This window comes from Rhinolophus hipposideros (genome assembly GCF_964194185.1).
Source record: "Rhinolophus hipposideros genome assembly, chromosome: 5".
Lineage (NCBI taxonomy): Eukaryota > Metazoa > Chordata > Mammalia > Chiroptera > Rhinolophidae > Rhinolophus > Rhinolophus hipposideros.
Window position 1 is genome coordinate 10,719,932 of NC_138051.1, and position 27,732 is coordinate 10,747,663.

At 34.1% G+C, this 27,732-nt stretch overlaps 1 protein-coding gene across 2 annotated transcripts in view; it reads right to left on the minus strand.

Moving 5' to 3' along the window:
* Nucleotides 1-27,732, minus strand: part of TOGARAM1 (TOG array regulator of axonemal microtubules 1) — a 68,716-nt gene that overhangs the window by 17,292 nt on the left and 23,692 nt on the right. Inside the window, exons 4-13 of one of the 2 annotated variants that reach the window (XM_081049923.1) lie at nt 26,434-26,739; nt 25,010-25,272; nt 23,614-23,846; nt 20,831-20,931; nt 14,295-14,447; nt 10,173-10,259; nt 8,844-9,019; nt 7,920-8,073; nt 7,571-7,705; nt 3,300-3,453 (exon numbers count right to left, since the gene is read on the minus strand). In XM_081049923.1, coding sequence (XP_080906049.1) covers nt 3,300-3,453; nt 7,571-7,705; nt 7,920-8,073; nt 8,844-9,019; nt 10,173-10,259; nt 14,295-14,447; nt 20,831-20,931; nt 23,614-23,846; nt 25,010-25,272; nt 26,434-26,739 — 1,762 coding nt within the window. The remainder of the gene's footprint in view (nt 1-3,299; nt 3,454-7,570; nt 7,706-7,919; nt 8,074-8,843; nt 9,020-10,172; nt 10,260-14,294; nt 14,448-20,830; nt 20,932-23,613; nt 23,847-25,009; nt 25,273-26,433; nt 26,740-27,732) is intronic. The other variant, XM_081049924.1, reaches the window with a different exon arrangement.

Consider the following 27,732-nt stretch of genomic DNA (forward strand, 5'->3'; position numbering starts at 1 on the left):
AACTGGCAGCATTAGGAGCACGGAGCTCCAACCGCCTAAGCCATCGGGCCGGCCCTAGAATATGGTCTTTCTTGATAAATGTTCCTTGTGGACTTGAAAACAATGCAAATTCTATTGTTTTAGATGGAGTACTCTATAAATATCAATTACGTTAAGTTGCTCAATAGTGTTCGAGTCTTCTGTATCCTTACTGATTTTCTTTCTACTAGTTCTAGCAACTAATGAGAAGATGGTTGTTGAAATTCCAACTATAATTGTTGATTTGTTTATTTCTCCTTCGAGGCCTACCAGTTTTTGCTTAATGTATTCTGAAGCTCTGTTATATGGTAAATAAATATTCAGGATTGCTATGTCCTTTTGATTAATTACCCTTTATTATAAAACGACCCTCTTTATTCCTGATGGCATGTGATTTTTAAAATGGTACTCACAAATCCTGCCCCCCTGGTGTACATGCCTGTATAATACCCTTGCCTTGAGGGTGCATATGATGGGAAATCTCTTCCCTCAATCATATTAAATTATACAGCAAAAGGGATTTTGCAAGCTGTCCTACAGCTCACTGATTGTTCACATCTTTCTTCTAGCTTCTTTAGCACATAGATTAGAATTATAACTATAGTTACAATGTCTTTGTCTACTAATTGTCTCATCTGTATCATTTTTTCATTAGTTTCAATTGTTTAATTTGTTTTTCTTCTCATTATGGGTTGCATTTTCCTGCACTTTAAATGCCTGGCAATTTTTTATTTGATGCTATGCATTTTACCTTAGATATTTTTGTATTTCTATGAATATTTTTTAACTTTCTTCCAGCATGTAGTTATTTGAAAAGTTTGACCCTCTTAGGTCTTGCATTTATGCTTTGTTAGATGGGACCAATCCAGTCTTTAGCTTAGGGTTTATTCATTCCATAGATGAAGCAAAACTCTTCTGAGTGTTCTACCCTAAGCTCTGTGAATTATGAAGTTTTCCATTCTGCCAGTGGGAAGAGGAAGTATTCTTGGCCTTGTATATGCTCTAGGGATTGTTCCCTATAACTTCTTAGGGGGAAACTTGTCCTGGTTTCAGGTAATTGATTCACATGCATGCCCTGACCAGTACTTAAGCTAAACGTTTCAGAAGAATCCTCTGAAGGCCTCTGGAGTTCTTTGTGGAGCTCTACCCTCTGGCATTCTGCCCTGCGAACTCTAGCTACCATGGTTTCCCCAAACTCCCAGCTCCAGTTCCATCTCTGCTGATATCTAGATGGTTTTCCCTTCCATGAGCTGTGACCTGAAATCTCTCTCCAGAAAGGAAGCCAGGGCAATTGTAGGGCTCACCTTGCTTATTTCCTGTTTCTCAGGGATCATTATATCTCAGGGCCTGATGAACATTATTTTGAATTTTGTTTGGTTTCTTTAGTTCTTTCAAATGTGAAGTTAAATCTAATGCCTGTTAAATGGCAGGAAGTAGAAGTTCCAGAGTTCTGTGTTGGACACGTTAAATTTAAGATGTCTATTGGCATCCAAGTGGAAGTGTCAGGAGGCAGTTGGAGTACAAGACTAGAGCTCAAGAAGATACCAGGAACCCAGATATACATTTATGAGAAATCAGAGTGTGGATGAAATTTAAAGCTATGGAACTGAATGAAATCATTTAAGAAAGGAGTTAGCAAACTATGGTTCACAGACCAAATCTGGACCCATCAGATTTCTTTTTAATAAGTAAAGTTTTTTTTTTTTTTTAATCAATTGTTTATTGTGGTAAAACACATAACATAAAGTTTGCCATTTAAACTCCTTTTAAGTGTACAATTCAGTGGCATTAAGTACATTCAAATGTTATGCAACCATCACCACTATCTATCTCCAGAACTTTTTCATCTGCCTAATTGAAATTCTATAATCATTAAACAACATCCTATTCCCCTCTCTCCCCAGCCCCTGGCCACCACCATTCTACTTTCTGTTTCTATGACTGTCTACTCTAAGTTCCTCATATAAATGGATCATATAGTATTGGTAAAGTTTTTTTATAAGTAAAGTTTCTTTATGAGTAAAGTTTGGTGGAACAAAGCCATACACATTTGTTTTCATATTGTCTAAGGCTGCTTTTGTTCTACAACAGCAAAGTTGAGTCGTAGCAACAGAAACATCTGGACTGAAAAGTTTAAAATATTTACTGTCTGGCTCATACAGAAAAAAATTACCAGCCTGGATCTATGGAATGGATGGAGAATCCCAATGGACTGAATTCTGAAATACTCCCCAATTTTGAGGTGAAACAGAGGAGAAGGAATCAGAAATTAATGAATAGAGATCACTGTCGAGAAAGGAACAAGATGGCAGATTAGTTCAAAGAAAAAAAAAAAGAAAGGAAGAAAGGAAGGAAGGAAGGAAAGAAGGAAGGAAGAAAATACTGAAGCCGAATAAAAATCAAGAGACTGAATTTTCCAAGGTGAAATGAAAAAAGTGTTATCAAGGAGGGAGTGTCAACTATATCAAATGTTGCTGAAAGGCTAAATAAGATGACGACTAATAAATGACCAGTGTAGATTTAGCAAAATGGTCACTTTTGCAGTTTTAGTGAAGTGGTAGTCATGATGGGGAGGGTTGAAAGCCAATAAAAGAGGTTGAGAAGAGAACATGAGGTGAAAAGTTAGAGACAATGAGTTAGTCTTTTTAAGAACTTTTTCTTTCGAAAGGGGAGGAAGCAAATGTGAAGATGTACGATTTTGGCAGTTTTCTTAAAAATAAAAGATATTATAGGACCTTTTATGTTGATAAATATGATCTAGCAAAGAGGCAAAACTGATGATAAGGTGTAGGATGGGGATGGAGAGAGATGCTGAAGGCACAGGGGAAGGAATGGGGTGAGGGCAGCCAGGGGAGGCTCAAGTTGAAGCAAATGGGACGCCACTGTCTGTCTGTTTCCCTTCAGGTATTAGCTGGGCTGGCTGGGGGCTGCTGCAGCTGTGGTAGGAACACGGAAGTATTTCCGGGATTGCTGTAGGATATCCTTCACAGAGAAACATTTGGAGAAATGGTGATATTTATATTCCAATATCAAAATGTTTGTGTAATCCGCAATAAAGCTAAACTATGTCTTGTGGTATATAATTTATAACGTAAATGGTAATAAAGTATTATTAGAACCAGAGTTCAGCTACGTTGATAAGCTGAAAAAAACTCAGACTACCTAAGGACAAAAATAATCATTGCTAAGACCATTTTAATAGGAAATGTTTTAAGGTTTTTCATTAAAAATTTACAGAAAACGTTTAGAACTCAGCTCAGTTTTAACAATGGTGAACTTACCAATCCTCATCAGCTAAGAGCTTCAGGGCTTCTGTCAGTGCTATTTCTGGTTTAGAAAATGGCCGTAGTTCTGATGACTCCATTATTTCTGGACTATGAGTGACAGAAGGCATCCTTTCTTTATACTGTGGAATAGCTCCAGGAGATGCTTCACCTAAAACAACAACAAAAAAACCACACTATTAAATAAAGCATCAGGGAATTTTGACACAAAGGGATACAAATGGCATTCTGATTAGATTCTATGAATATTTCTTATAGAAACTAGTATTATTAGTCTCCAACAAAATTATAATACCCAGCTACCAAAGCTTTTGAAACTTTACTTTTTAATGTATAAAATTATTAAATTACGCTTAATATAAATATATAAGTGGGTTTTCAGTCATGAGTCATATAACAAAGTCTAGCTTTAAGAACTAAAAGTCAGTAAGAAGCATATGATCCCATTTTGTAGAAACAGGATATATACTGTTTTACTATACAACCAATAACTAAAAATGAAGCTTCATGGCCTCTCTATATAAATTCTAGTTGAATTCTAAAAATAGCAATTTTTGTTATTGGTATAGAATTAATAATGTATTATAAACCCTAAGCCTATGTGTAGTAATAAAAACAACGTTTCTTCCATAATCGAACATTTACTAACCGCTGTCCAGATGTAAGGCATTGCCCCAGATGTTGGGGAAACAAACAAACCATCATCATCCCTGAGTACTCAGGGTTCTGAGGGGGCTGCAAAGTGTAAGCCACTGGCGGTCAAGGTATAAGAAAGGAAAAGATCAAAAAGATCAGAGAGAATGCATAATGGCTTTTGTAAATAGGTAAAGATTTACTAGCCATTTTTTTATGTTAAGAGATATTTTTAAAAAGTAACAAGCACTAGAAAATGATCATCATAAAAGTATTTATCCACCATGCTATTTGTAAGAAAATGTAATGTGAAACACATGAAATACACAAATATAAGGAATTTCACTTGATGCTGTATGCTAATTATGTATTGAAATGCATTTAAAATCCAAAGGCAACAAGGTATTAATGATATTAGTTAACATTAAATATTTTATGCCAGATCTTCCGGTAACTACTTTACAAACTTTACTATATTCTCTCAATAAAGTTGAGGTAGATTCTCTCATTATCACTATTTTGCAGCTGAGAAAATAATCGAGTTTAGAGGCTAAAAAATTTATTCAAGGTCTCACTGTTAATGAGTGGCAAAGGAAAGACTTAGATCTAGGTCCAGTCACCTGCGATTTCATATAAAGACGCCTAACAAAATTCCTGCTTTCCAGAAATTGATCACATTCCTAACTCGAAGAGGTACTCAAATAGATAAATATAGTATTCTGGAATACTGATAAATTAGTACCAGTTTTTGCTAGAGTATATCATACATGAGGAAGATGATGTAACAATTACAAAATATAATAAATAGACCTAATTTTATTTTTTTGATGATTCAGATGTATCCTCAGTAAGTTTCATATATAGGCCTCATATGTATAAATAAAATCCTCCAACTTTTGGATTTTCACAACTTTGGAATTTCACAACCCAGAAAGAATAGAAAATACAAAACAGGATTACTAGCAGGTCCAGCCCGGTGGCTCAGGCGGTTAGAGCTCCATGCTCCTAACTCCGAAGGCTGACGGTTCGATTCCCACATGGGCTAGTGGGCTCTCAACCACAAGGCTGCTGGTTAGACTCCCGCAAAGGATGGTGGGCTGCGCCCCCTGCAACTAACAATGGCAACTGGACCTGGAGCTGAGCTGCGCCCTCCACAACTAAGACTGAAAGGACAACAACTTGACTTGGAAAAAAGTCCTGGAAGTACACACTGTTCACCAATAAAGTCCTGTTATCCTTCCCCCCCCAAAAAAAAAAAACCACAAAAAACCACAAAAAACACACACCAGGATTACTAGCTATCACTGACTTAAGTTCTTGCCTAGCATTGTGCTAAGTGCTTCATTTACATGATCTCATTTGATTCATTCAACATCCCTATGTGATAGCTATTACTCCTACATTACAGATGAAGAAACTGATGCTAAAGTTTTAAGGACCTCTTCTCTATATCAACTCATTATGAAAGAGATGCAGATAAACACCAGAATTTCAACCTTAGGGTTATAACAGTATCTTTACTGTTTTCATCTGAAAAAAAAAAAATGAAACAAAACAAAACATTACTCTGGAAAAGGAGGTATACAGAGTATCAATTTAAACCAACAATGATCAAACTAAGCTTTTTAAAAAAAATTTCCTCTCTTTTATAGACTGATACTTTTATTAACTACAATAAAAGTGTCATGGCAAGGTCAAACTGTTAAAATAGTTTCTAAAAGTTTACTCTCACTGCTTGTATTTATCTCATAAGCATATTCTTCTGTTCAAATAATACAACGGCAACTTTAAGGAAGCACTCTCCTCATACTTCCTAGAAACAAAATCTGAGAAGTCTCTGCTATAGGTGAAAATCACAAAATTAGTTGATGTCTCTCGCAAGAATGAATACTTAAAATATATGATTTGTTACTGTTTATACTATTTGCTACTATTTGTACTTCTATTGCTACTATTAACTACTGGTACAGGTAAGAAGTTTTGTGGTTTTTCTCCCCATAGATTTTATGACATGAATAAATAATGAAATTATTTGACAATGCTACTAAACAAGCTTAAAATTCATGAAGGCCTACACTCAACCAGCTCTTAGGGCCATGTTTATCCAGTAATTTTACAGGCCAACATCTCTCATCAGGCATACTCTCAACAATTATTAGTTTTAAGGATACATAATTTTTTCTTGTTTTTAAACAAATTTTATCTTACTTTTTAAATTGAGGTATAATTGACACATAACATATTAGTTTCAGGAGTACAACACAATGATTCGATATTTGTAGATACTGCAAAATGATCACCACAGTAAATCTAGCTACCATTGTCACCATACATAGTTAAAAAAATTTTTTTCTTGTGATGATAATTTTTAAGACTTACTCTTGGCAACTTTCAAATCCGCATTATGGTATTATTAACTATAGTCTCCATGCTGTGCATTACATCCCCATTACTTATTTATAACTGGAAGTTTGTACCTTTTGACTCCATCCATTTCAAACCACCCTCCATCCCGCCACCTCTGGTAACCATCAATCTGTTCTTGCATATACAGAGTTTTAAAAACTTCTCTACATTTCTTGCATTATAAAAGAAATACAAGCTAGGAAGAACCTCAGACATTCCTCTGGTTCAAATCTCTTTTATATTTATCTTTGAGAGAGGTCAAACTACGTTGTCCAAGATCAGATTTATAGATTTGTTTTTTTGTATATTTCTTAGGTTTTTAGTTGATACCTAGACGTCAGACCCAATTAAACTTAAGAATGTGTATTACAGTTCACACAGTTTATTCCTCAGAAATAATAATAATAAACAAAAATAATAAGCAATAATCCTTAATGTTTACTATAGTTCACATAGTATTTCATTTCAACCTCTGATTTAACCTATTTGCTACTATACTTAAGACCTATTCAGTATTTTTAAAAATAGCACAGAAAACATGGAACGTACTTTTGGCTTGGTACAGAATCTTGTCAAGTAATCAATGAGAGGCTGAATAAATGATAAATGCAATTTTTAAAATCATGATCTAATATAAATTAGCTTCACAATTTCAGTTACCTTAGTTATAAAATGGTATAGCATTTTATAATGCTATACCTCGGCAAAACAGGAATATTTGCCGGGAGCATGGAAGAGATCTTTGAGATAATCTCAACCCTTGAGATAATTTACAGATGTATGAGGGCAGAAAATGAGGCCTGTTTCCAAGTCACAAAGCTAATTAAAAGGTAGAACTGATACTTAAAAAGCCAGGTCTGGGTGGAAACCAAGATTGCTGGGACTGTAATTCTGCCTCCCTACACCAAGTACACCGCCATGATCAAACAGGTCATACACTACAACTACCCAGTGCAGGTCTGAAAGGATGGGAACATGCCTGACATACCCAGCCACCCTCAGGACCTCCAGAGCCCAAGCTTGGAGTAGCTGAAGATACTCTGAGCAGCTCCACTGACAAGGAGGGGGCCCCTACCAGTGTTCCCCAATAAAAATGTGAAAGCCAGGTCTGTCTAATGGCTCTTACTAGTTCAGTGCTTTTTCTATCACAAATGAACTGAACCAGATGTGGTCTCTTCAGCTTAACAAGCATTTGTGACTTTATTCTTTACATTGAAAAAGTGACTTACCTGAATCTGAAAACACTAAAGATGGCGACCTTTTTAAACTAGCCCCTCCTTTCAATGGAGGATTGAAAGCAATGTTTTCTAAAGAGGAACTCTCACTTTTTGTTACTCCCACCTCGTCTCCAAAGTTATTTAAGTCTAGAAGGGAGAAAAACAATCAATCAATTTCTTTTTTCTGAGAAATAATTATTTATTATAATAGTTAGAAGCTACTGGGTCTTGCGAATTTCAGCATTATAGTTTAACATATTCCACTATTAGCCATACATCATCATGCTCAGTTAAACCACAGTACACTAGCTTTAGAATATTACTAGTTAAAAAAACACACCAAAAGCTAAATTTCACTTACTTTCAGATGCTATTTTCTCAGTTCCTATATGTTTTATTCGTTCCCAAGGATTCTGGTCCTTCTTTTCACAATCTTTAATGTCAAAAAGTTCTTTTTCCTCTTTTCTCTTTTGTCTCATCTTGTCAAAAGTAGATTTTGAAATAGAAACTTTGATCTGCAAGAAAAAGTTGAAAAGTCTGAAAGTATTCAGGGAGCCTGACATTTAAAATAACTATCTTCATCTCAGACAACCGTATATAGCCATTAAATGTCTATATACAAAATTAACTATACATTTCTTAGTTTTTATTTCAGGGATTCTAAAATAGAATTATATGGTGCAAACAGCCAAGAAAATCTGTGCCTGAGGATATTAGTCTGTTACTCCTTGAGTATATCCTAGAAAATTATTATATATAGATATACCGTGTGTCCCTGAAAATAAGACCTAGCTGGACAATCAGCTCTAATGCGTATTTTGGAGCAAAAATTAATATAAGACCCAATATAATATAATATAAATAATATAAAACCCAGTCTTATATAAAATATAAGACTGGGTCTTATATTAATTTGTGCTCCAAAAGACGCTTTAGAGCTAATTGTCCGGCTAGGTCTTAATTTCAGGGAAACATGGTATATAGATATAGATGTAGATAAATATATGTATGTATGTATGTATGTACACACACACACATATGCATATATGTATATAGAGTACATGCAAAGTATAAAATATACTAGATGTATTACACCAGAATAAGAACATATTTGGTGAGTAAGAAGAATAACCTATTATTTAAATGATTAAGCATCAATTTTTAAAATTACTTTGCAATTTTTAAAATTTTAATTAAAGTACTTTACCATGCTAAATCTGATATACACAAAACAGTGACGTGTTATAGGCTTAAATTTAACCTAATAATTAGCAAATAACCTTACATCTTTTTCATTCTCAACATCAAGATATGATGGAATACTTTGCTGGACTGCTTTTCCGTAAATCCCTGATGGTGGTTCGATGCTTTGTTTGACTGAAAATTTATCCCCATTTTCCACAGAAGGTATCACTGATTGGCTGCAGGTTGCTGGTGCTGAATTTGGACTTCCAAATACACCTAAAATCAACCAACAATCCAGTTGTCATTAAATATTTACGTGATGTCACTCTGGACAACAAAGTTTAAGACAAAGCTCATCCCTTCAAGAAATAAACAATATAGTTAATAATAAAAATGTGCTAAATCATCATAAAATATAAAAGCAACTACCCCAAGGGGACAATAACATCAAATGAGAACTGTATAAAGTAAGTGCTGAGTTCACAGGAAGGAAAGTTTGGTGTGAGCTGAGTGTTTAAGATGGTTTCAAGGAGCAAGGATTTGAGCTAGAATTGGAGGACAATGAATTTGGAGACAAGTGAGAAAGGAGTGGAGGACATGCTGTGAGAAGGGGATGCTTAAAAGCAGAGCTGAATAAGTATAAAGCATGTATGTGGAGTGAATAAATTAGTTTGGTTCGGCACAAGGCACATAGAGGGATAACAGAAAATAAGTTTGCCGGAGTAGGTTGGAGCCAATCTGAAGAAGGCCTTAAATTAACTTAATGAGATTCTATTAAGCAAAGAAGTTAGGAAAGCTTTCCAAGCATTTCAATCTATTTACCAAAAATAAGATGTATCCCCTCAATGCCTATCATTACATTTGAATTTTTCTATTAAAAAAGAGACTAATTGGGATGTGATAATTAACTTGATAGGGGAATCCTTTCAGTGTATATGGATATCAATCATGTTTTACACTTCAAATGTCTTACAATTTTATTTGTCAATTACATCAATAAATAAAAAAAAAACCCAAAACCCACCAAGTTTTAAAAGATATTTGCAAATATATTGTTCAAAGTTCCCCCTAATATAATTAATATAAAATTAATTTTATACTGATTACTAAACTGATAAATAAGGACTACCATTTGAATTTAAACTATGGTAAAACTGTCTTAGTTATTCTAAAAGTGTCTTAGAAGTATCCAAACTGCAGCTGTCATGTACACAATGTACATATCTCTGAAAATTACTGGCATGCATTCACAGGAGTTTCCTTAGGGGACAGACATGAAGTATTCACTACTAATTCTTTCAATTTAATAACTGTTTAAAAAGAAAGTTTTACTCACACCCGAATCACACTCTTCTCTCATCTCTACTGATATGCTTTGCTTATGTGTGAAAAGCACATATAATTAAAAAGCTAAATAACTTTGAAATACCTTTTCCAACAACTACTACTGAGTCTTCTGATAAGGTGTTTGTGGATGTGAAGTCAAAACTGGAAATTTGTTGTAAATTTGACGACCCTGTAAATCCCAAAGGACAAAAAAATACATATTTAAAAATATTTATTATATAGTATTTTATGATATCATAATATGGCCTTCTAAAACTGAAAATTTACTTCATACAAAGAATTAACAATTTATTTGCACACATTCATTTGATTCAGTAAATGTTTATAGTTAGAATACCTAGTATAGACTAGGCACTAGAGATATATGACACCTTCCTTCCCCTAAGAAGTTTACATATACCAGGGTTAAGAGTGGGAAAGATATACAAGAAAATAATCACAGCACGATAATCAAGTAACAGAAGGGTCACCATGAAGGAAAGCCTCTAACCCCTGGAAATAGATCAAATCAATCTCACAGCAATCTGTAATTTTCTATGTTAACCTTTACCTCCATTTGTGATTATTTATTTACTCATTCTCTTTCCTACTAGACTGTAAGCTCTATGGGGATAGACCCTATATCTAGTTTTGATTACCATTATTTTACAGTGCTCAGTCCTGTAGTAAGTGTTCAGTAAATCTCTTAGATGACTGTTACAAGGCAGAAAAAATGGAAAGCAAAATATTAGAATGTATGAAAATCAATTAACTACCATCAAATTTAAATTAAAAACTATTCTTTTTTTAAATTAAGCTCATAGATTATTTTGCGAACTTGCTAAAGCTAATGACTTCTTTTGGCTACGTGTGAACACGGCGGGAATTAAAGAAAGAAACTTATGTAGGTGATCATTTTTCATATTTTCCTTTAAGTATAGTTTGGAGTAATCAAAATTGATGTGCACATGCCAACTAACAGAAACATCAAATAGTCCCAAAAGGTGTTTGGTGAGAAAGGGAAGCAAGTTTCAGTAAATAAACAAACATAGCTCTATTGAAATGTTGCTCAAATCTCAATTCTAAAATATGAAGACAAAATATGCTTAAAAGATCCTTTACATATAAACTATCCTTATGCAATCTTTTTGATATTTCTGTCCAATTCATTAAAATTCACTCATGGAATCTAATTTTCTAACACTCTAAGCATCCACCACTAATCACTTTCTCAATTAATTGGGGCTCTAGGTTGTTATTATGTTAGAAAATAGGCAGGTTCAGAGGGACAACCAGCAGGAGAGGAATGGGAAGATGAGGCGGTTCTAAGATCTAATCCTAAAGGTGTCTGAGGTTTCTTGCACAATGAATCCACTCACACATACAACTCATTGCCAATATTTTTTTGGAAGTCTTTTCATTCCCTTCAACACTGCACTCAGTATTTACTTTAATGTGATTATTTGGGAATGCAATTTTTTGAGTGATTGTGCCCAAGACTACACTATTAGCTTTGGTTGTCTCATCACCATTTCATTCCTTTAACATGTGGCACTGAAAACTTTTGTATACTAAGCATAATAGTGCTATAAAGATAACAGTATGTTTACTTTTAAGTATCTTATCCTACTCCAGACCCTGAAAGTGGGGAAAGCTTTCTAAAGGAATGGCTTTTAAACCAGTATTCAAAAAGTAGACATGATGTGGACACATTAAGATTGGGAAAGGGCATCTAGGCAGACTTCACATGCCAACTAAGAAAACTACTAGTATTAAGAATGCTCGAGGGGGTTGGGGGAGGGAGCTGAGGGTAAGGGGGATCAAATATATGGTGATGGAAGGAGAACTGACTCTGGGTGGTGAACACACAATGGGATTTATAGATGATGTAATACAGAATTGTACACCTGAAATCTATGTAATTTCACTAACAATTGTCACCCCAATAAATTAAAAAAAAAAAAAAAGAATGCTAGAGTGGTGGTTGGTTAGCTCCATTGGTTAGAGCGTGGTGCTAATAACACCAAGGTTGCTGGTTCAATTCCTGCATGGGCCACTGTGAGCTGCGCTCGCCTTAACTACAACAAAACAATGCTAGAGAACTGGGCATGAAAAGTGGTATAGTAAGAGGTAATGCAAGAAAGTTAAGCTAGGGCTGGCCAGGTGGCTCAGGCGGTAGGAGCTCTGTGCTCCTAACGCCAAAGGCTGCTGGTCCGATTCCCACATGGACCAGTGGGCTCTCAATCACAAGGTTGCCTGTTCGACTCCCGCAAGAGATGGTGGGTTACACCCCCTGCAACTAACAATGGCAACTGGACCTGAAGCTGAGCTGTACCTCCATAACTATGATTGGAAGGACAACAACTTGACTTGGAAAAAGTCCTGGAAGTACACACTGTTCCCAATAAAGTCCTGTTCCCCTTCCCAATAAAATCTAAAAAAAGAAAAAAAAGAAAGTTAAGCTAAGGCAGTCTTATTAAATGTCTGAAAAATTAAGCTTCAGGGTAGAAAATTTATTCTGTGAGAAACAGGGAACCACTCGAAGCCTTGAGTATACAAGAGAAGATGACTATACTTAAGAAAGATAATTCTGAAAGAGTATGTAGCCTGGATTAGAAAAGAATGAAAATAAGAGGCAAGATGTCTTATCAGAAGGTTTCGGTAATTATCCAGAAAACTGGTAATGAAGGCCCAAATTAAACTGAGAATTTAGTTTAATTCTAAATCAAACTAATTTAATTAGTTTAATTAAATTAATCAGATGATGGGATGATGGGTCACTGACTGAACTTGCAGAGTAAGAAGATGACTCTAAAGTTTTAAGTCTGCATTACTGGGAAAATGCTGATGCTACTAACAAAAATGGATAACAAAGGAAGAGGAGCAGATCTGGAAAGGAAGTTTAGTTTTGAACATGTTTATTTTTGTTGACCAGAGAGCTCTACTACCTGGTTGGTTTAGAGTTGGAGGGTGAGTGTGAGGAATTTTCTGGAGCAGAATTAACTGCTGGTCAAAAGAGAGAAATATTTTTATGATTTTGCTGTCCAAAAAAGGATGCCACTAGCAGTGAATGAACATATTCAGCCATTATTTCAAAATAATTCAAAAAACTAAAAATTTAAAATTATATGTTAGGGTATGAATTACCCTTAGGAAGAAAAGTATATTTTTACATGATTTTCTTTACATGAGAAATAAAATATGTAAGTAAATATGAAAATACCTTGTTATTCTCTTTTATAAAAACAATGAACTAATCTCTCATTAGATACTGAATTACATTATAGATCACATTTTAAGAAATTTACAAAAAAAAAACCACCAAAAACAAAAGCAGCATAGGTTTGTAACCAAGTTCACTCTTAATCTTTTTCCACAAAAAATATTCATGTCCTAGAATGCCTGATTGCTTACACATATGACTTAAGATGAGCAGAAATAACAAAATTTGACCTTATTACAACCATACTTTCTACACACACAAAAATGACAGCTCCTTACACTTACTGGATGATTACAATGTTTAGATACAGGTAACTTTTAATTCTATATAAATATTTATATCCTTTAAAATCACTTCCTCTTTGCCCTAAGGGAGAATTTAAAATACTGCTATAATAGGAAACCTGAAAAAAATAGAGCAGTCACAGAGGTGCTACTTGCTACTAAGTTACAAATTTTTTTTTTTTAAGTTACAAAAAATTTTTAAAAATGTAAATTGTTAACAATGGTTAGTGATAACAAAGAAGCCTTCCCATGTTCTACCACAGGGAAATATATTCAGTTTATTGTTGAAATATATTCAGTTTACTGTTGAAATATATTCAGTTTATGTTTTCAGTTTACTCCCTAGTTACAACCTAAGTAGGCATCTGGGAGTCATTTACTTACATGAGTTCTCCACCGCATTTTAGTGGTAAAATGTCTTATAAACAAAATGCGTGCATGCATGCGTGGATGCATCCTGGGAGAAGAGGTCACGAGGGATTCCCTACTTTTAAACATGCAGGGCTGTCACTTCTATGCACTGGCTGATCAGAAAAGCCCATCAGCCTGTGTGTTCCACTTGACAAAATTAAACAACAACATAACAGCGGAAGGGTAAGAAGAAAAATCTCAAAACTGAGAATTCTTAATTAATATTTCTTTATTGGCACGCTCTAGGGAGGACTCTGATTTAAGACAGTCAATCTTAAAAATTAAACTTGTCATGAAATTTACTAACCTTTTGTATGCTTATAATGTCTTGGGTGTTCCTTATTTTGTGCTTTTAAAACACTAGGTGAAATGTCATGTGACCTATCCTCTTCAAAATCACCACATCCAAACCCATAGTTCATACGTTGACCAATTATGCTTACATTGGATGTTATAATCCCTATGAAATAAAATACATAAAATATTTATTTGAATGATTTATGTAATCTTACGAGAAGTACATATCTCTCCCTCTAAATCTATCTTGCCTTGCAGTCTTTTAAAAATGTCTAACAAAACAGTAGAAATTATAACATTATAGTAATTTTAAAAGTTTTATCTTATTTTAAATTTTGTAATAGTTTTGACTTTACTAGCAGATAAAAATATTCATTATAAGCTATACACCAACATTTTATAAAACAGGCTTTAAAATTACAATGAAATACAAAACTCAATGTTTGAAAAAGATAATCAAATGTATATATTTTAAAAATGACAAACATTTAATGTTTAAATGGCATTTTAAACTTTACAGCAAAAAGAAAAAAAATTAATCTAGAATTTTTAATCTGTATCTTGAGAGATGCCTATATTCTTCATTTCTCTCTTTTCTCCCACTTTCACGTAATGGGTCTATCCTGGTTAGCCTGGTGAGACAGTAAACTACATAGTGACAAGAGCTCAGAATCTGGACTCTTGCTTCCTGTCTCTAAATCGTAGCATTGTCACTTAAACCACTGAAAGAACCTGGGATGACGCTTACCCTTATTTGTAAAATGGGGATAACAGTAGTACCTCTTCCACAATTGCCGTAAAAATGAAATGAAGAAAATACATGTACAGGGCTTAGCACAGTATCTAGCATATTGCAAATACCCAAATGTTACATTCCTAATTAAAAATAAATCGAAACCATAATGCAGATCTCCTTTTAACAAAAACCAAAAATTAATCTATAAGTTTCAATATTTAAACTGACCACCCTATACTAGTATTTTGCAGCTGTGAAAACCACAAAATGTCTACTAAATGGAAAATCCTAGGTAATATATATTTGATTCACCATCCAGTTTTATATATATATATATATATATATATATATATATATATATATATATATATATATATATATATCTCCTATGTAAACCATTAAGTTGTAATAATGAAATATAATTTCTTTTTAGTATTACAGTGGTCATTTTAATAAAAACAGGATAATGAGGAAAGGAGGTAGCTGGTAGAAGCTTGGCTAGACAGGGCTATAAAGGGCACTAAGCCAGTTCATAGAGAATGATTTTAAAAATATCTGAACACTCCTCTGTCATAAGAAAAATGCCACTTGCAACAGCATTGATGAATCTTGAGATTGTAATGCTGAGTGAAATAAGTCAGACAGAAAAAGTCCAGAACCATATGACTTCACTGGTATGTGGGATATAAAACTGAAAGCAACAAGGAAACAAGACAAACACATAAAGAAAAACTCATAGACATAGACAATAGTTTAGTGGTTACCAGAGGGTAAGAGGGGAGGGGTGGTAGATGAGGGTTAAGGTGGGTCAAATATTTGGTGATGGAAGAACTGACTCTGGGTGGTGAACACACAATGTGATATATAAATGATGTATTACAGAATTGTACACTTAAAACTAATAACTTTACTAACCATTGACACCCTAACAAATTTTGATAAAAAAATAAAAATACCTGATATTAAATGATAGAGAACTTCCAGGAGTAACATGGATATCTTTCTAAATTCTTCTTAGTTTTGATAATTCATAAAATAAGCCTCATGAAGACACTGGCTTTGAGTGGAAATGTTTTCTATTAATAGCTGAGACTAATCATTGAAACTAAGAGCTTGTTGTTTAAAAGTTAAAATCGACAAACCTTTTAGCATCACACTCTGATTTGAAACTATATTACAAGGCTATAATAATCAAAACAGCATGGTACTGGCATAAAAACAGACACATAAACCAATGGAACAGAACAGAGAGCCCAGAAATAAACCTATACATATATGGTCATTTCATTTATAACAAAGGAGCCAAAAATATACAGTCGAGAAAGGACAGTCTCTGCAATGAACAGTGTTGGGAAAACTGGACAGCTACATGCAAAAAAATGAAGCTGGACCATTACCTTACAAAATACACAAAGATGAACTCAAGTGGATTAGGCGATAAGCTCCTTGACATCAGTCTTGGCACTGATTTTTTTTGGATTTGACACCGAAAGCAAAGGCAACAAAAGCAAAAATAAGTAAGGGGGATTATATCTAACCAAAAAGCTTTTGCACAGCCAAGGAAACCATCAACAAAATGAAAAAGCAACTTACAGAATGGGAGAAGTATTTGCAGATCAGGAGTTAATATCCAAAATATATTTAAAAACCTCATATAACTCAACAGCAAAAAAACAAATAATTCAATAAAAACATGGGCAGATCTGAATAGAAATTTTCCCAAAGAAGACATAAAGATGGCCAGCAGGTACATGAAAAGATGCTCAACATCACTAATCATCAGAGAAATGCAAGTCAAATCACAATGATATTATCACCTCACACCTATTATCCAAAAGATAAGAAATATGTGTTGGCAAGGATGTGGAGAAAAGGGAACCCTTGTACACTGTTGGTGAGAATGTAAATTAGCGCAGCCACTATGGAAAACAGTATGGAGGCTTCTCAAAAAATTAAAGATAGAACTACCTTATGACCCAGCAATTCCACTTCTGGGTATACATCCAAAGAAAACAAAAACACTAATTTGAGAAGATCTCTGCACCTTCACATTCACTGAAGCATTATTTACAAAACCAAGATATGGAAACAACTTAAGTGTCTATTTATGGATGAATGGATAAAGAAGATGAGCTATAGATACACAACAGAATAGTATTCACCCATAAAAAAGAAAATCTTGCCATTTGCAACATCATGGATAAACCTTGAGGGCTAAATGAAGTAAGACAGACAGAAGAAGACAAATAGCATATCTCACTTATATGTGGAATCTAAAAAAAAAAAAGCTCATAGACAGAGATCAGAAGGTTGGTTGTCAGAGGTTGGGGGTGGGCCAAAGGTACAAACCTCCAGTTATAAAATAAGTCAGTCATTAAGATGTTATGTACAGCATGGCAACTATAGTTAATAATATGGTACCGCATAATTGAAAGTTGCTAAAAAGAGTAGATCTTAAAAGTTCTCATCAGAAGAAAAAAAATTCTGTAACTTCGTGGTGATGAATGTTAACTAGACTTGTGGTGATCATTTCGCAATATATACAAATATTCATTCATTATGTTATATACCTGAAACTAATATAACGTATATTATATCTCAATTAAAAAAACAAAAAAATGAATAGGTGATACTAATCTAATAGTAGAGGAAAAGTTCACTATAACATCATTCAGGAAATTTAGCACCACGTGCTATAATAGATAGTGGTGTAATGAATATATGTGGAAATAATTTATTAGAAATGCCATTGTAAAGATAGATTAGATTTATAGTTTTTACAGAATAATTTTTGTTTTGGTCTTCAGATATTCTTATTCTGAGCATTATCATTTTCACATTTTACCAATTAAATAATAAACTTGTAGGGGTCATTTGCTTACTGAAAATAGAGCAAACCCCATGCCACATAAACAAAAATATAAACCCAAGTTTATAAAATCCAAAACCATGAGCAACTTTGCATTTTGAGAGCATATTACATTTAACCAAGAATATCTTACAGTGAATTCATTAACAATGCTTGTAAAACTTGATCCTAGAAATACGTAAGCTACTTGTTAAAAAATAGGTTTCAGGGCAGCTGGTTGGCTCTGTGGTTAGAGCACAGTGCTCATAACACCAAGGTTGCCGGTTCGATTCCCATAGGCCAGTGACCTGCGCCCTCCACAACTAGATTGAGAACGACTTGACATGGATCTGATGGGTCCTGGAAAAACTCACTGTTCCCCAATATTCCCTGATAAAAAAAATTTTTAAAAATTTAAAAAATATATAGATATAGATTTTTAACCCTGAAGATTCACCAGGTATGAGGGTAAGTCCCCAGAATCTGTATGTTACATGCAACTCTGGTGATTCCTAGGATTAGGCAAGTTTGAGAACCACTGAATACTAGACAACTTTGGGAAATTGCATATGTTATGTAGTAAGCAGTGTTATAAGAGCTGTCAATCTAACAAAAGCTAAGTGACTCACAAGGTCATACGACTAGGGTCAGAGAGAAATTCAAATCTAGGTTTTTGAAGTCTGTTCTTTTCTAATTCCAAAGATATTCTTCCAAAAAGAGGGCTCCATTTTTATTAACTAGATACAACCTAGCAATAACATGTCTCTTCAACCTTATATAAATATTTGTACAGTTATAAATAATTTATTAGGATGATCATCCTTAAAAAAGGATTAAAGAATAAGTTTACATATTATATTTCTTTGTGTCTTTCCCTTTAGGGGAACAGATACCATGTGTCCACTAGCACTGGCTGCTTTATGTATGTTTTATACCTAAATCTTCATTATCCTTCCTAGGATTTACATTATCAGAAGAGGAAACTGAGCTTCAAAGCAGTTAAGTAACTTGCACAGCTCATGACAATGGGTATTAAATATCAAGTTGGCATTCCAGCTGGGGTATTTCAGACTCCAAAGCACTTAAACACTGTCTTTCTGTGCCTGGTAGAGTACATCTCTTTGTTGAATGTTACCTCTGTGGAGGCCAGCACACCAGGCACACATCCCTGAGCTTGGCTTTCATGATTATGACAGGAACTTGGTAGGGAATCAGAGGTAAATAATCTCTGGGTATCAAGAATCTGAGAATCCGGCCGGCCCGGTGGCTCAGGCGGTTAGAGCTCAATGCTACTTACTCCGAAGGCTGCCGGTTCGATTCCCACATGTGCCAGTGGGCTCTCAACTACAAGGTTTCCAGTTCAATTCCTCGAGTCCCGCAAGGGATGGTGGGCTCTGCCCCCTACAACTAAGATTGAACACGGCACCTTGAGCTGAGCTGCTGCTGAGCTCCCGGATGGCTCAGTTGGTTGGAGCGTATCCTCTCAACCACAAGGTTGCTGGTTCGACTCCTGCAAGGGATGGTGGGCTGTGCCCCCTGCAACTAGAAAAACGGCAACTGGACCTGGAGCTGAGCTGCGCCCTCCACAACTAAGACTAAAAGGACAACAACTTGAAGTTGAATGGCACCCTCCACAACTAAGACTGAAAGGACAACAACTTGACTTGGAGAAAAAGGCCTGGAAGTACACACTGTTCCCCAATAAAGTCCTGTTCCCCTTCCCCAATAAAATCTTAAATAAAAAAAAAAAATCTGAGAATCCAAAACAGTAAAACTGAGATACTAGTATAAAGATATCAGTGTAAAATTTAACGATATCACAAAATAATAATCAATTTTGTTTATAAATAGGGGAAGTATTCCAGAGAATGAAACTGAGCTGTTTTCATAGCTGAATGGGGTGTGATGTGAATTCCAGATTTCATCCATGAGAAATAGTATGTACCACTGCAAAGAGCTAGGAAATGGTACTGAAGGTGGTCTGATATAACTGGGGCACAAAATACAAAGAGGGTAGTAAAAAATGAGGCTGGAGAAGTAGGCAGGGGCCAGATGATAGAAGAATGTCCTGAATAAATATAGGCTGGGCAATACAGTCAGATTTGCATTGTGGAAAATGGATTGTAAGTGAATGAGACTGAAGCTGGAGAGAAATCTTAGGAGGCTAAGTAGGTAAGAAATGAGTAAGAGTGATAGTGGGAATTAAAATGAGATGAATTTAATACATACTTAGTAGCAAGAAATTAAAAATCTTAGCAAACAATTAGATATATACACAGCTTTGAAGGAACATAATTATGATGTAAGGTAAAGTAGCCTTCAAATTGTGAGGACTTTTACCCTGAGATCATATGAAAATAAATATCGTATCCCAATTTGTTAAAACTCATTCATAATTCAAAAGTTTTACTAATCATAAAGAAGAATCACATGCAGTTCCCAATCTAAATGGATCATAATCCAAATACTTTTTTAACTCATTACTCATAAGTTCTTTTTGTGAAAAGGGATGTTATGAATTAAAAACTTCCAGGTTAGTTCACAAATTTTTAACACAAGATACACATGCATTTAACTACTAATTAAATTTCTTTTTTTAAAAGAAATTATCTTTTGTGGTGCCCAGCGGGTCTCAAATTAAGCTGCATAGTAGAAACCCCTGGAGAGGCTTCAAAACTCTGATGGCCAGGTCTCATTCCATATCACTCAAGTCTAAATGTCTGGGTGTGGGAGCGAGGCATAAAGGGGCTTAAAGGGAGATTATTCAGGTAAATATTTTTTCTTCCAAATATCATACAGTTTTTATTCTGGCCAAAATGTCTTTTTAAGGAGTTAAAATGATGATTAGTCTTAATTGGTAACTACAAAAATTAGAACTCTGAAACGCATCCATTATTATTTTTGACACCATTTACAAATCATTCTTTCCATAAATCATGTTTACAAAATAGTCATAGGATACCTGCACTGGGGCTCTGTTCTGCTATCTGAGTGATTTTGTTCTTTGCAGAAGAATGCCTTGTTGGACAAGGTTTTGCTCCAAATGTTGGAAATATGTCTGACCTACAATGAAACAAAGAAATTTCAATAAACATTTAAGATCGAGAGCTGTTCAGTACGCTTATATCATACATTCTATATACTCACTAAACTTAGGCAGCAACAAGTATGAAAAACTATGGACAATAATGTTTTTTATTGGTATTCCTAGTTCACCTTTTGAATTTCCAACCTTTATTTCTTAATTATTCATGACAAGATTGCCAAAGGCATTGAAGACTCTCAAACTTGTGCCGTATAATCTTTTGTTGGGTCAAAAAAACAACTAATTCAAAGAGTATCCATTCTAAAACTAAATCAAATGATTCTAATTATCTAATATACTATCTACCTTCATATGCTATATAAAAATAGAGACTGAACGATATCACCAATAAGAGATCAGCAGCAAGTGAATTTAGTCAACGCCACTTTCTCCTTGGACTATCATTTGCTGTACTTGCCTGACTTTATAAGCGCTTCCAGGCCTTGTTTCACAAAGAAAGCCAACTGAGGAATGTTAACTCAATGGGAGGAAAATATTTTACATCAGTAAGTGTGTGATGTCAGTAAGTCTAATGATAGATATTATAAAAAAGAGATTTCACAAAGGAGTACAATTCTTAGGTATTCATTATTTGTTAACTGGCCTCGTGACAAATCAATGTTAAATATTTTAAGAGTATTTTCTCTAGAATAGATTACTGTAAATTTACATTTATACTCAATATATTTGACTTGGATGAAAGAAAATACTTCAGTCTCTAGAACAATGGTTCTCAGCAATTTTTCCTCCCCAACTTAATTAGGGATCAAACCCCTCCTTAGTAGCTTTCTTTGGCCATGATTCTTAAGGCAGAATGCAAACTGATTGAGAACAATTACTCTAATGCTATTAACCTTAAATGTGGAAATACTGAATTCATTAAAGGTAATTCAGTCCATAAACAAGGGTATATTGAAATCCCTTCTCACAGAGTTCAATATCTGAAAAGAATATATCCATGAGATAATACAGGGAATAGTGAATTCTAAATGTTATAGTATCAAATGAAGTTTTCTTCCCAACTGGGTTCCAAATTACTTACAGAACCTTGCAACTGTAGGAATATATAATATAAAATCTCTCATTCATAAAGATAAGGGAAGGACTTTAGGTGTAAAAGATAAATACATATATTTTAGATGTCTGGTAATTTAATTAATGTCTAGTAAAATAGTTACTTCATCAGCCCACATACCCATTCCAAATTCATTTTGTAAATATATTGCATTAGTCTACCTAGGTAATTACAACAAAGGAATTTCCAGTAAGAAAAAAAAAACTCCAACTGTAAAATAAGCTATTTAAATTTAAAATGTGGAGAAGGAAATCATGGGATGAGAAAAACCTCTCACAACGGGACACAAAAATTTGGTTTAATTCTATGAACTGCTGAAATAAAACACCCTTTTTCATTAAAGTTAAAAGAATACCATCTCTCCTTTGATTACACAATGTCTATTTACCTAAATTATTAGAGGCTCTAAATAAATTTAATTTTTAAAAATTTACTTCTAACAGCTATATGTAAACATGGTTCAGGAAAAAAATCAAAGGAAAGTAAAATCAAAATTAAAAAGACTGACAACACCACATATTAATAAGTATGTGAAACAGCTGGAACACTGCTGGTGGGAGTGTAAAATTGCACGAACATCTTAGAAAACTGCCTAGCAGTTACTTAAAAAGTTAAATGTACATTTCTCCTATGGCCTAGCAATACTACTCTTTGCTTTTTGTCTAAATTTATTTTAGAAGGAAAGAATTCCCTAAATCCTAGAATAGGATTACAGATTCTCCGAAATCAAGTTTACTGCATAAGACTTCGAGTTTATTGAGGTACTCTGGAAAAGTTTGTCAAATTGCTTTGCTGGAAAATATTCTGTCAGTGAGGGGTGGACAGGACTCTAATTCCAGCTCTATTGCTGTAAGGAGTCTACTGAGAGGGCTGTGAAAGCTATGGCATGGAGTCCTAAGTTTCCATAAAATAATGGAGTAACAAAATATAAGAAACAGTAGGGTAACTGTTTGGTGGAGTTCATCCATAAATTAAAGGAAACTGGTGCTAAGTTTTAAACAAAAGCAATAATAACAGCTACAGGTCAACTGCTAAAGAGTCCATGATCCTGAAAAGAGCCCAAGAACAAAGAATAGTAGGACAAATCTAAGGCAAAACAACAACTGGGGCTTGGGGAACAGACTTCTACGTATTGATTTAGGTGCTCTAGATTACACTTGGGGTCGTACGTATTCTCTCTCTCCACCCCCATCCCAAGCCAAAGCCAAGCAAGGTAGTAAGTGTAAACTTTTCTATTGTCTTTTAAATGTACAGTGGTACCTCGGTTTTCGAACATCTCTGTTGACGAACATTTTGGTTTATGAATGCCGTAAATGGAAGTAAATGCTTCGGTTTTTGAACACGACTTAGAAGTCTGATATGTCACACAGCTTCCCGAGTGCAAGATCCTGAGGCCTAGCTGTCGGCTGTTTTTGAATGTTTCAGAGCTTGTGCATTACGTTCAAAAACCGAGGTACCACTGTATTTCAACATTTAAAGAACTAGAAAATAAATCATTTTGAAGATTTTTTTCAGATATGATATTAGGGCTTCGGACTACAAGTTACAGATTAGCATTCATTTAACATGTTAAAAAGTAAAATACATTATTCTCTTCCCCTGGGGAGTTGTAGACAGAGAAGAAGTCAGTGACTCTTGGCTGTAAACTCCACTTTCGCTGTAAGAGCTGATGTTTGGAGAGGAAGATCGGGACGGCGAATCCACAGTTAAGTCGAGCTTCATTGCAGAATCAGGGCTTTCCAGATCAGAAGTACTACCACTCAGTTTTGCTCTTTTCTTAGCTGCACTGTTACGCAGGGACCTAAGAGAGGTCTGCATCTAAGAAAAAACAAAAACAATGAACTTTACAAAATAATTATATTAGTGAAAGTAATCCTTAGATTTTAATATCCATTAACTCTAGCTAGCCACCCTTCAATCCAGGACTAATAAGATGTATGTTAACATATCTGTACATAGTATAAACAGTATGTGATTTCATCACTTAGGTATTTATAAATCCCTTAAGAGGAAGGATCTCAAGCTATTATTCACCATGGTATTTCTAGCACTGGCACAATGACTAATATATTGCAATAATTTGATTAATAAATGAATCATTGAATCAGATGGTAGACAGCAAAGTGAGTTAAAGTTACAGAGGTCCAGCTAATCTTAGGTCAGTTGTGTGCTTATCTGGCTCTTTAGAAGTTCTATGAGTAGGTCAGCAAAAAGTAATCAGTTTTCTAAAATTTAAAGTTCACATCCAGCAATCTGTATATGATACTTATATCTTAAAAATCGGTTATAATAAGATCATAACATATCAACACTGAATGTTTCACTTTACATATTTAATGTTAAACACTTTTTAAAACCTGAAACTAGGCTAATTGAAATGATAAAAAGGAAACATCTATGAAAACAGTGTTCTGAATCCAAAGTAATATAGCAGCCATATTCCTTCTCTGGCAGAGTTATCATATTGGCAGTACATTTTTATAGTATGCATGGAGTGACTGAGGTTTCAAAGATGAGTATCCAATATTATCTCAATTTCATAAAGATAAATAAATTTGCACATACTCGTATGCACAAGGGACATGCTCGAGAATGGGTAGGGAACTATATTATGTTTCAATTATTAAAAAACAAATATAACAAATTGTTCATTTGGGAGGAGTTAGTGCAAGAGCATACATATTGCTCTGTTATTCTTATTTTAAAAAAGGAACAATATATGCATAGAAGAAACACTTGATGGAAACACATTAGAATGTTAACAGTAAAGTATTCTGGGTAGTGGGATTTGGTGTGATGGAGTTTCTTCCTAGTACTTCACTAAAGATTCCATTTTCTATAATATGAATGTGAAATATGTTTACAAATAAGAAAAGATGGTATAGTATTAAAAATTACTTGATTTTTCCTTAAATAAAGGTACTATATTATAGAAAATTACAAGCATTTTAAAATTATTAAAAATTATATTTGGTTCTAACCTCTTCTTGATCCAAATCTTTATCCCTGATATTTAATTCTGAAAGATCAATTGTAAGAGTATCTTTTTCACTCTTCCAAATATCATCAGGCTCTTTCTTTTTGGGTCCTACTGTGCTTAAATCAGCTTTATCAGGCAAAAGGCTGATTCCTCTTGGTATGGGAGGGACAGGCTTGGTTCCATTCAGGCCTCGTCGGCAAGATGGTGATCTCACCAAGGCAGGTATAAGCTGAGCTGAAGAAGGTTTTTCCTGAGAATTTTCTCCTGTTTGAAAAATACGAATTTTACTTTTTAAAAAAAAATTTAAGAGAAGTGGATGTTATAATCACAAGTGTTTGGAATATAGTGTTTTTAAATTAAAAAGCACATGATTTTCTACTAGAAATAAATATTACTACTTAAATTGAGATAAAATAAACATATCAGTGTCCTTTAAACAAATATAACAAAAGAGAGCCACCCCAAGTCCTTTTGTAATAAATTTTAAAAATTATATACCAATTAAGCTTCTATCTTTATACATACCACCATGACTAATATTTGCATGGTACAGTCCATAAGCTACACGGGCTACTTTTCTGGCTTGATTTAACTATGTAAGCAACATTTGAAGGACTCCTATATGCAAAGCAGTAATACTGGTCACTGAGGAGAACAAGCTGAATAATGTGTCAGCTTTCAGTATAATATTTGATCTTGTAGGAAAGACAAATATAGAAAGAAATTAAAGAAGGGCATGAACGCTCAGTGCTAACAGAAAGTGATAAAATTGACTACGCAGTAAGGTGACCTTATGGTTGGTTATAAACTGAAATTAGTGTTATGGGGTAGTTTACAGGTGGAACATCTTACCTCAGAGGCTGGGGACAGGAAAGCATGTGGGATATAGGGAGTGTCTTTAACAGACTTTATTTTGAGACTGAATCTGTCTTGATTAAATATGTATACTAATTTCACGATTTTGGAGTGGGCTATTGTTAAGAATATTTTAGCTAAAAACAAATAATAGAAAAGCCATCAAAATAATTTTAACATATACTAAACATTCAATAAATGTTAAATGTAATTAATACTAGATATTAATTACAGTAAACATGTGAATGATATTTTATATTTGTAAAGCTAAAATTTGTTAATAGGCTTTCAGGCTATTTATGTTTCCATCCCTAGTTCTGAAAAAGGATTATTTGCCTAGTTCTGAAAAAGGATTTTGAAGTGGCAATATCAGCAAAAATAGAAATGACAATTTCAACTGAATTTTATATTACACATTTGATCTATTTAACAAAGTTAAATATTTTTCAAAATGTTTACTAATGCACAGAAATAAAATGCAATTTATCAGCTTTTAAAGATCTAACAATCCTAACATAAAAATAGTAATTCAAACATACGAATAAATTTGAACAAAACATTAATTTTTACCATCATTTCTTCCTGTGGGGCCAGATGATTTTTGGCTGACAAGCTTTTTCTGAGGACTTGGCTTTGACAGACCTTCAAAGCTTTTAAGAGGCCAGGAATTTGAGAAATTGACAGAATTATCTTGAGACTTCTTTGGAGATACAGTAAGAGATGTGTGCTTTGGGCTAGTTCGAGGTGATGAGAGAGGATAGGATGGAAGGATGAAGGCTCCTGGACTTGGATTTGGACCAGGATATGGCGAAGTACGTTCTGTTTGACTACCAAATGTTTGCTGTGTCTTACTGCCAAAATTTAGGCTAGCATACACTGTAATGAAACAAAAGAGAATATGTCATTTATATATATATATACAACTACAAAGAGTTTTCGGATTTTTGCTTTTAACATTTAACATTTTTATTTGATCTGGCGTTTATATTTTTGTAAGGTGTAAGGTAAAGATCTAATTTAATATTTCTGTATATAAAGTGCAATTTTCCCATTGCCACTTTTTGAACTGTCCATTCTTTCCCTTTCATCTATAAATCTCCTATATATTGAGTCTATTCTTAGATGCTTCTTAGTGGTTCCATTAGTCTATTTGTCTGTACCTATTACAATGTTTTATTTATAATCATTCTATCTGACAGGATAAGTCCCCTTTCATTCTGATATTCTTTAAATTACCTAGGCCATTCCTGGCCCTCCATTCTTTCATGTGTATTTCAGAATCAGATTGTCAGGCTCTGAAAAGGATCCTGCTGGGATTTTGGTTCAAATGACATTGAATTGACAGATTAATCTGGCCATAACTGTCATTTTCCTGATATTGAGTCTCCCTGTTTAAAAATATGAGATCTCTTTTATTCAGGTCTCCTTTTATGTCTCTAAAAAAGTATTTTAGCTTTCATAATAAAGGATATGCAAATCTTTTGTTAGATTTCCAGATTTTTACAAATTTTGTTGATACTATATCTTTCTTAAAAACTACATTTCCTGAAATTTCCTAGTCTCTAGGAACTTTATTGAGCTTTACATTCTGGCAACCCTGCTGAATTATTTAATATTTTAATAGTGTTCTGTATATCCTTAAGGATTTTCTATGTAGATAATTGAACACTGATAATAATAATAATGATGGTGGTGACTATGATGATAATAATGAGAGTTAATGTTTATTGAGTTCTTACTATGTGCCAAATGGTGTTCTAAGCACTTTATAAGTATTAACTAATTTAATACGTAACGAGGGTAGTTACTATTCCTAATTTACAGATTGAAAATGCAGAGGGATAATAAGTAAATCGCTAAAAGTCACAC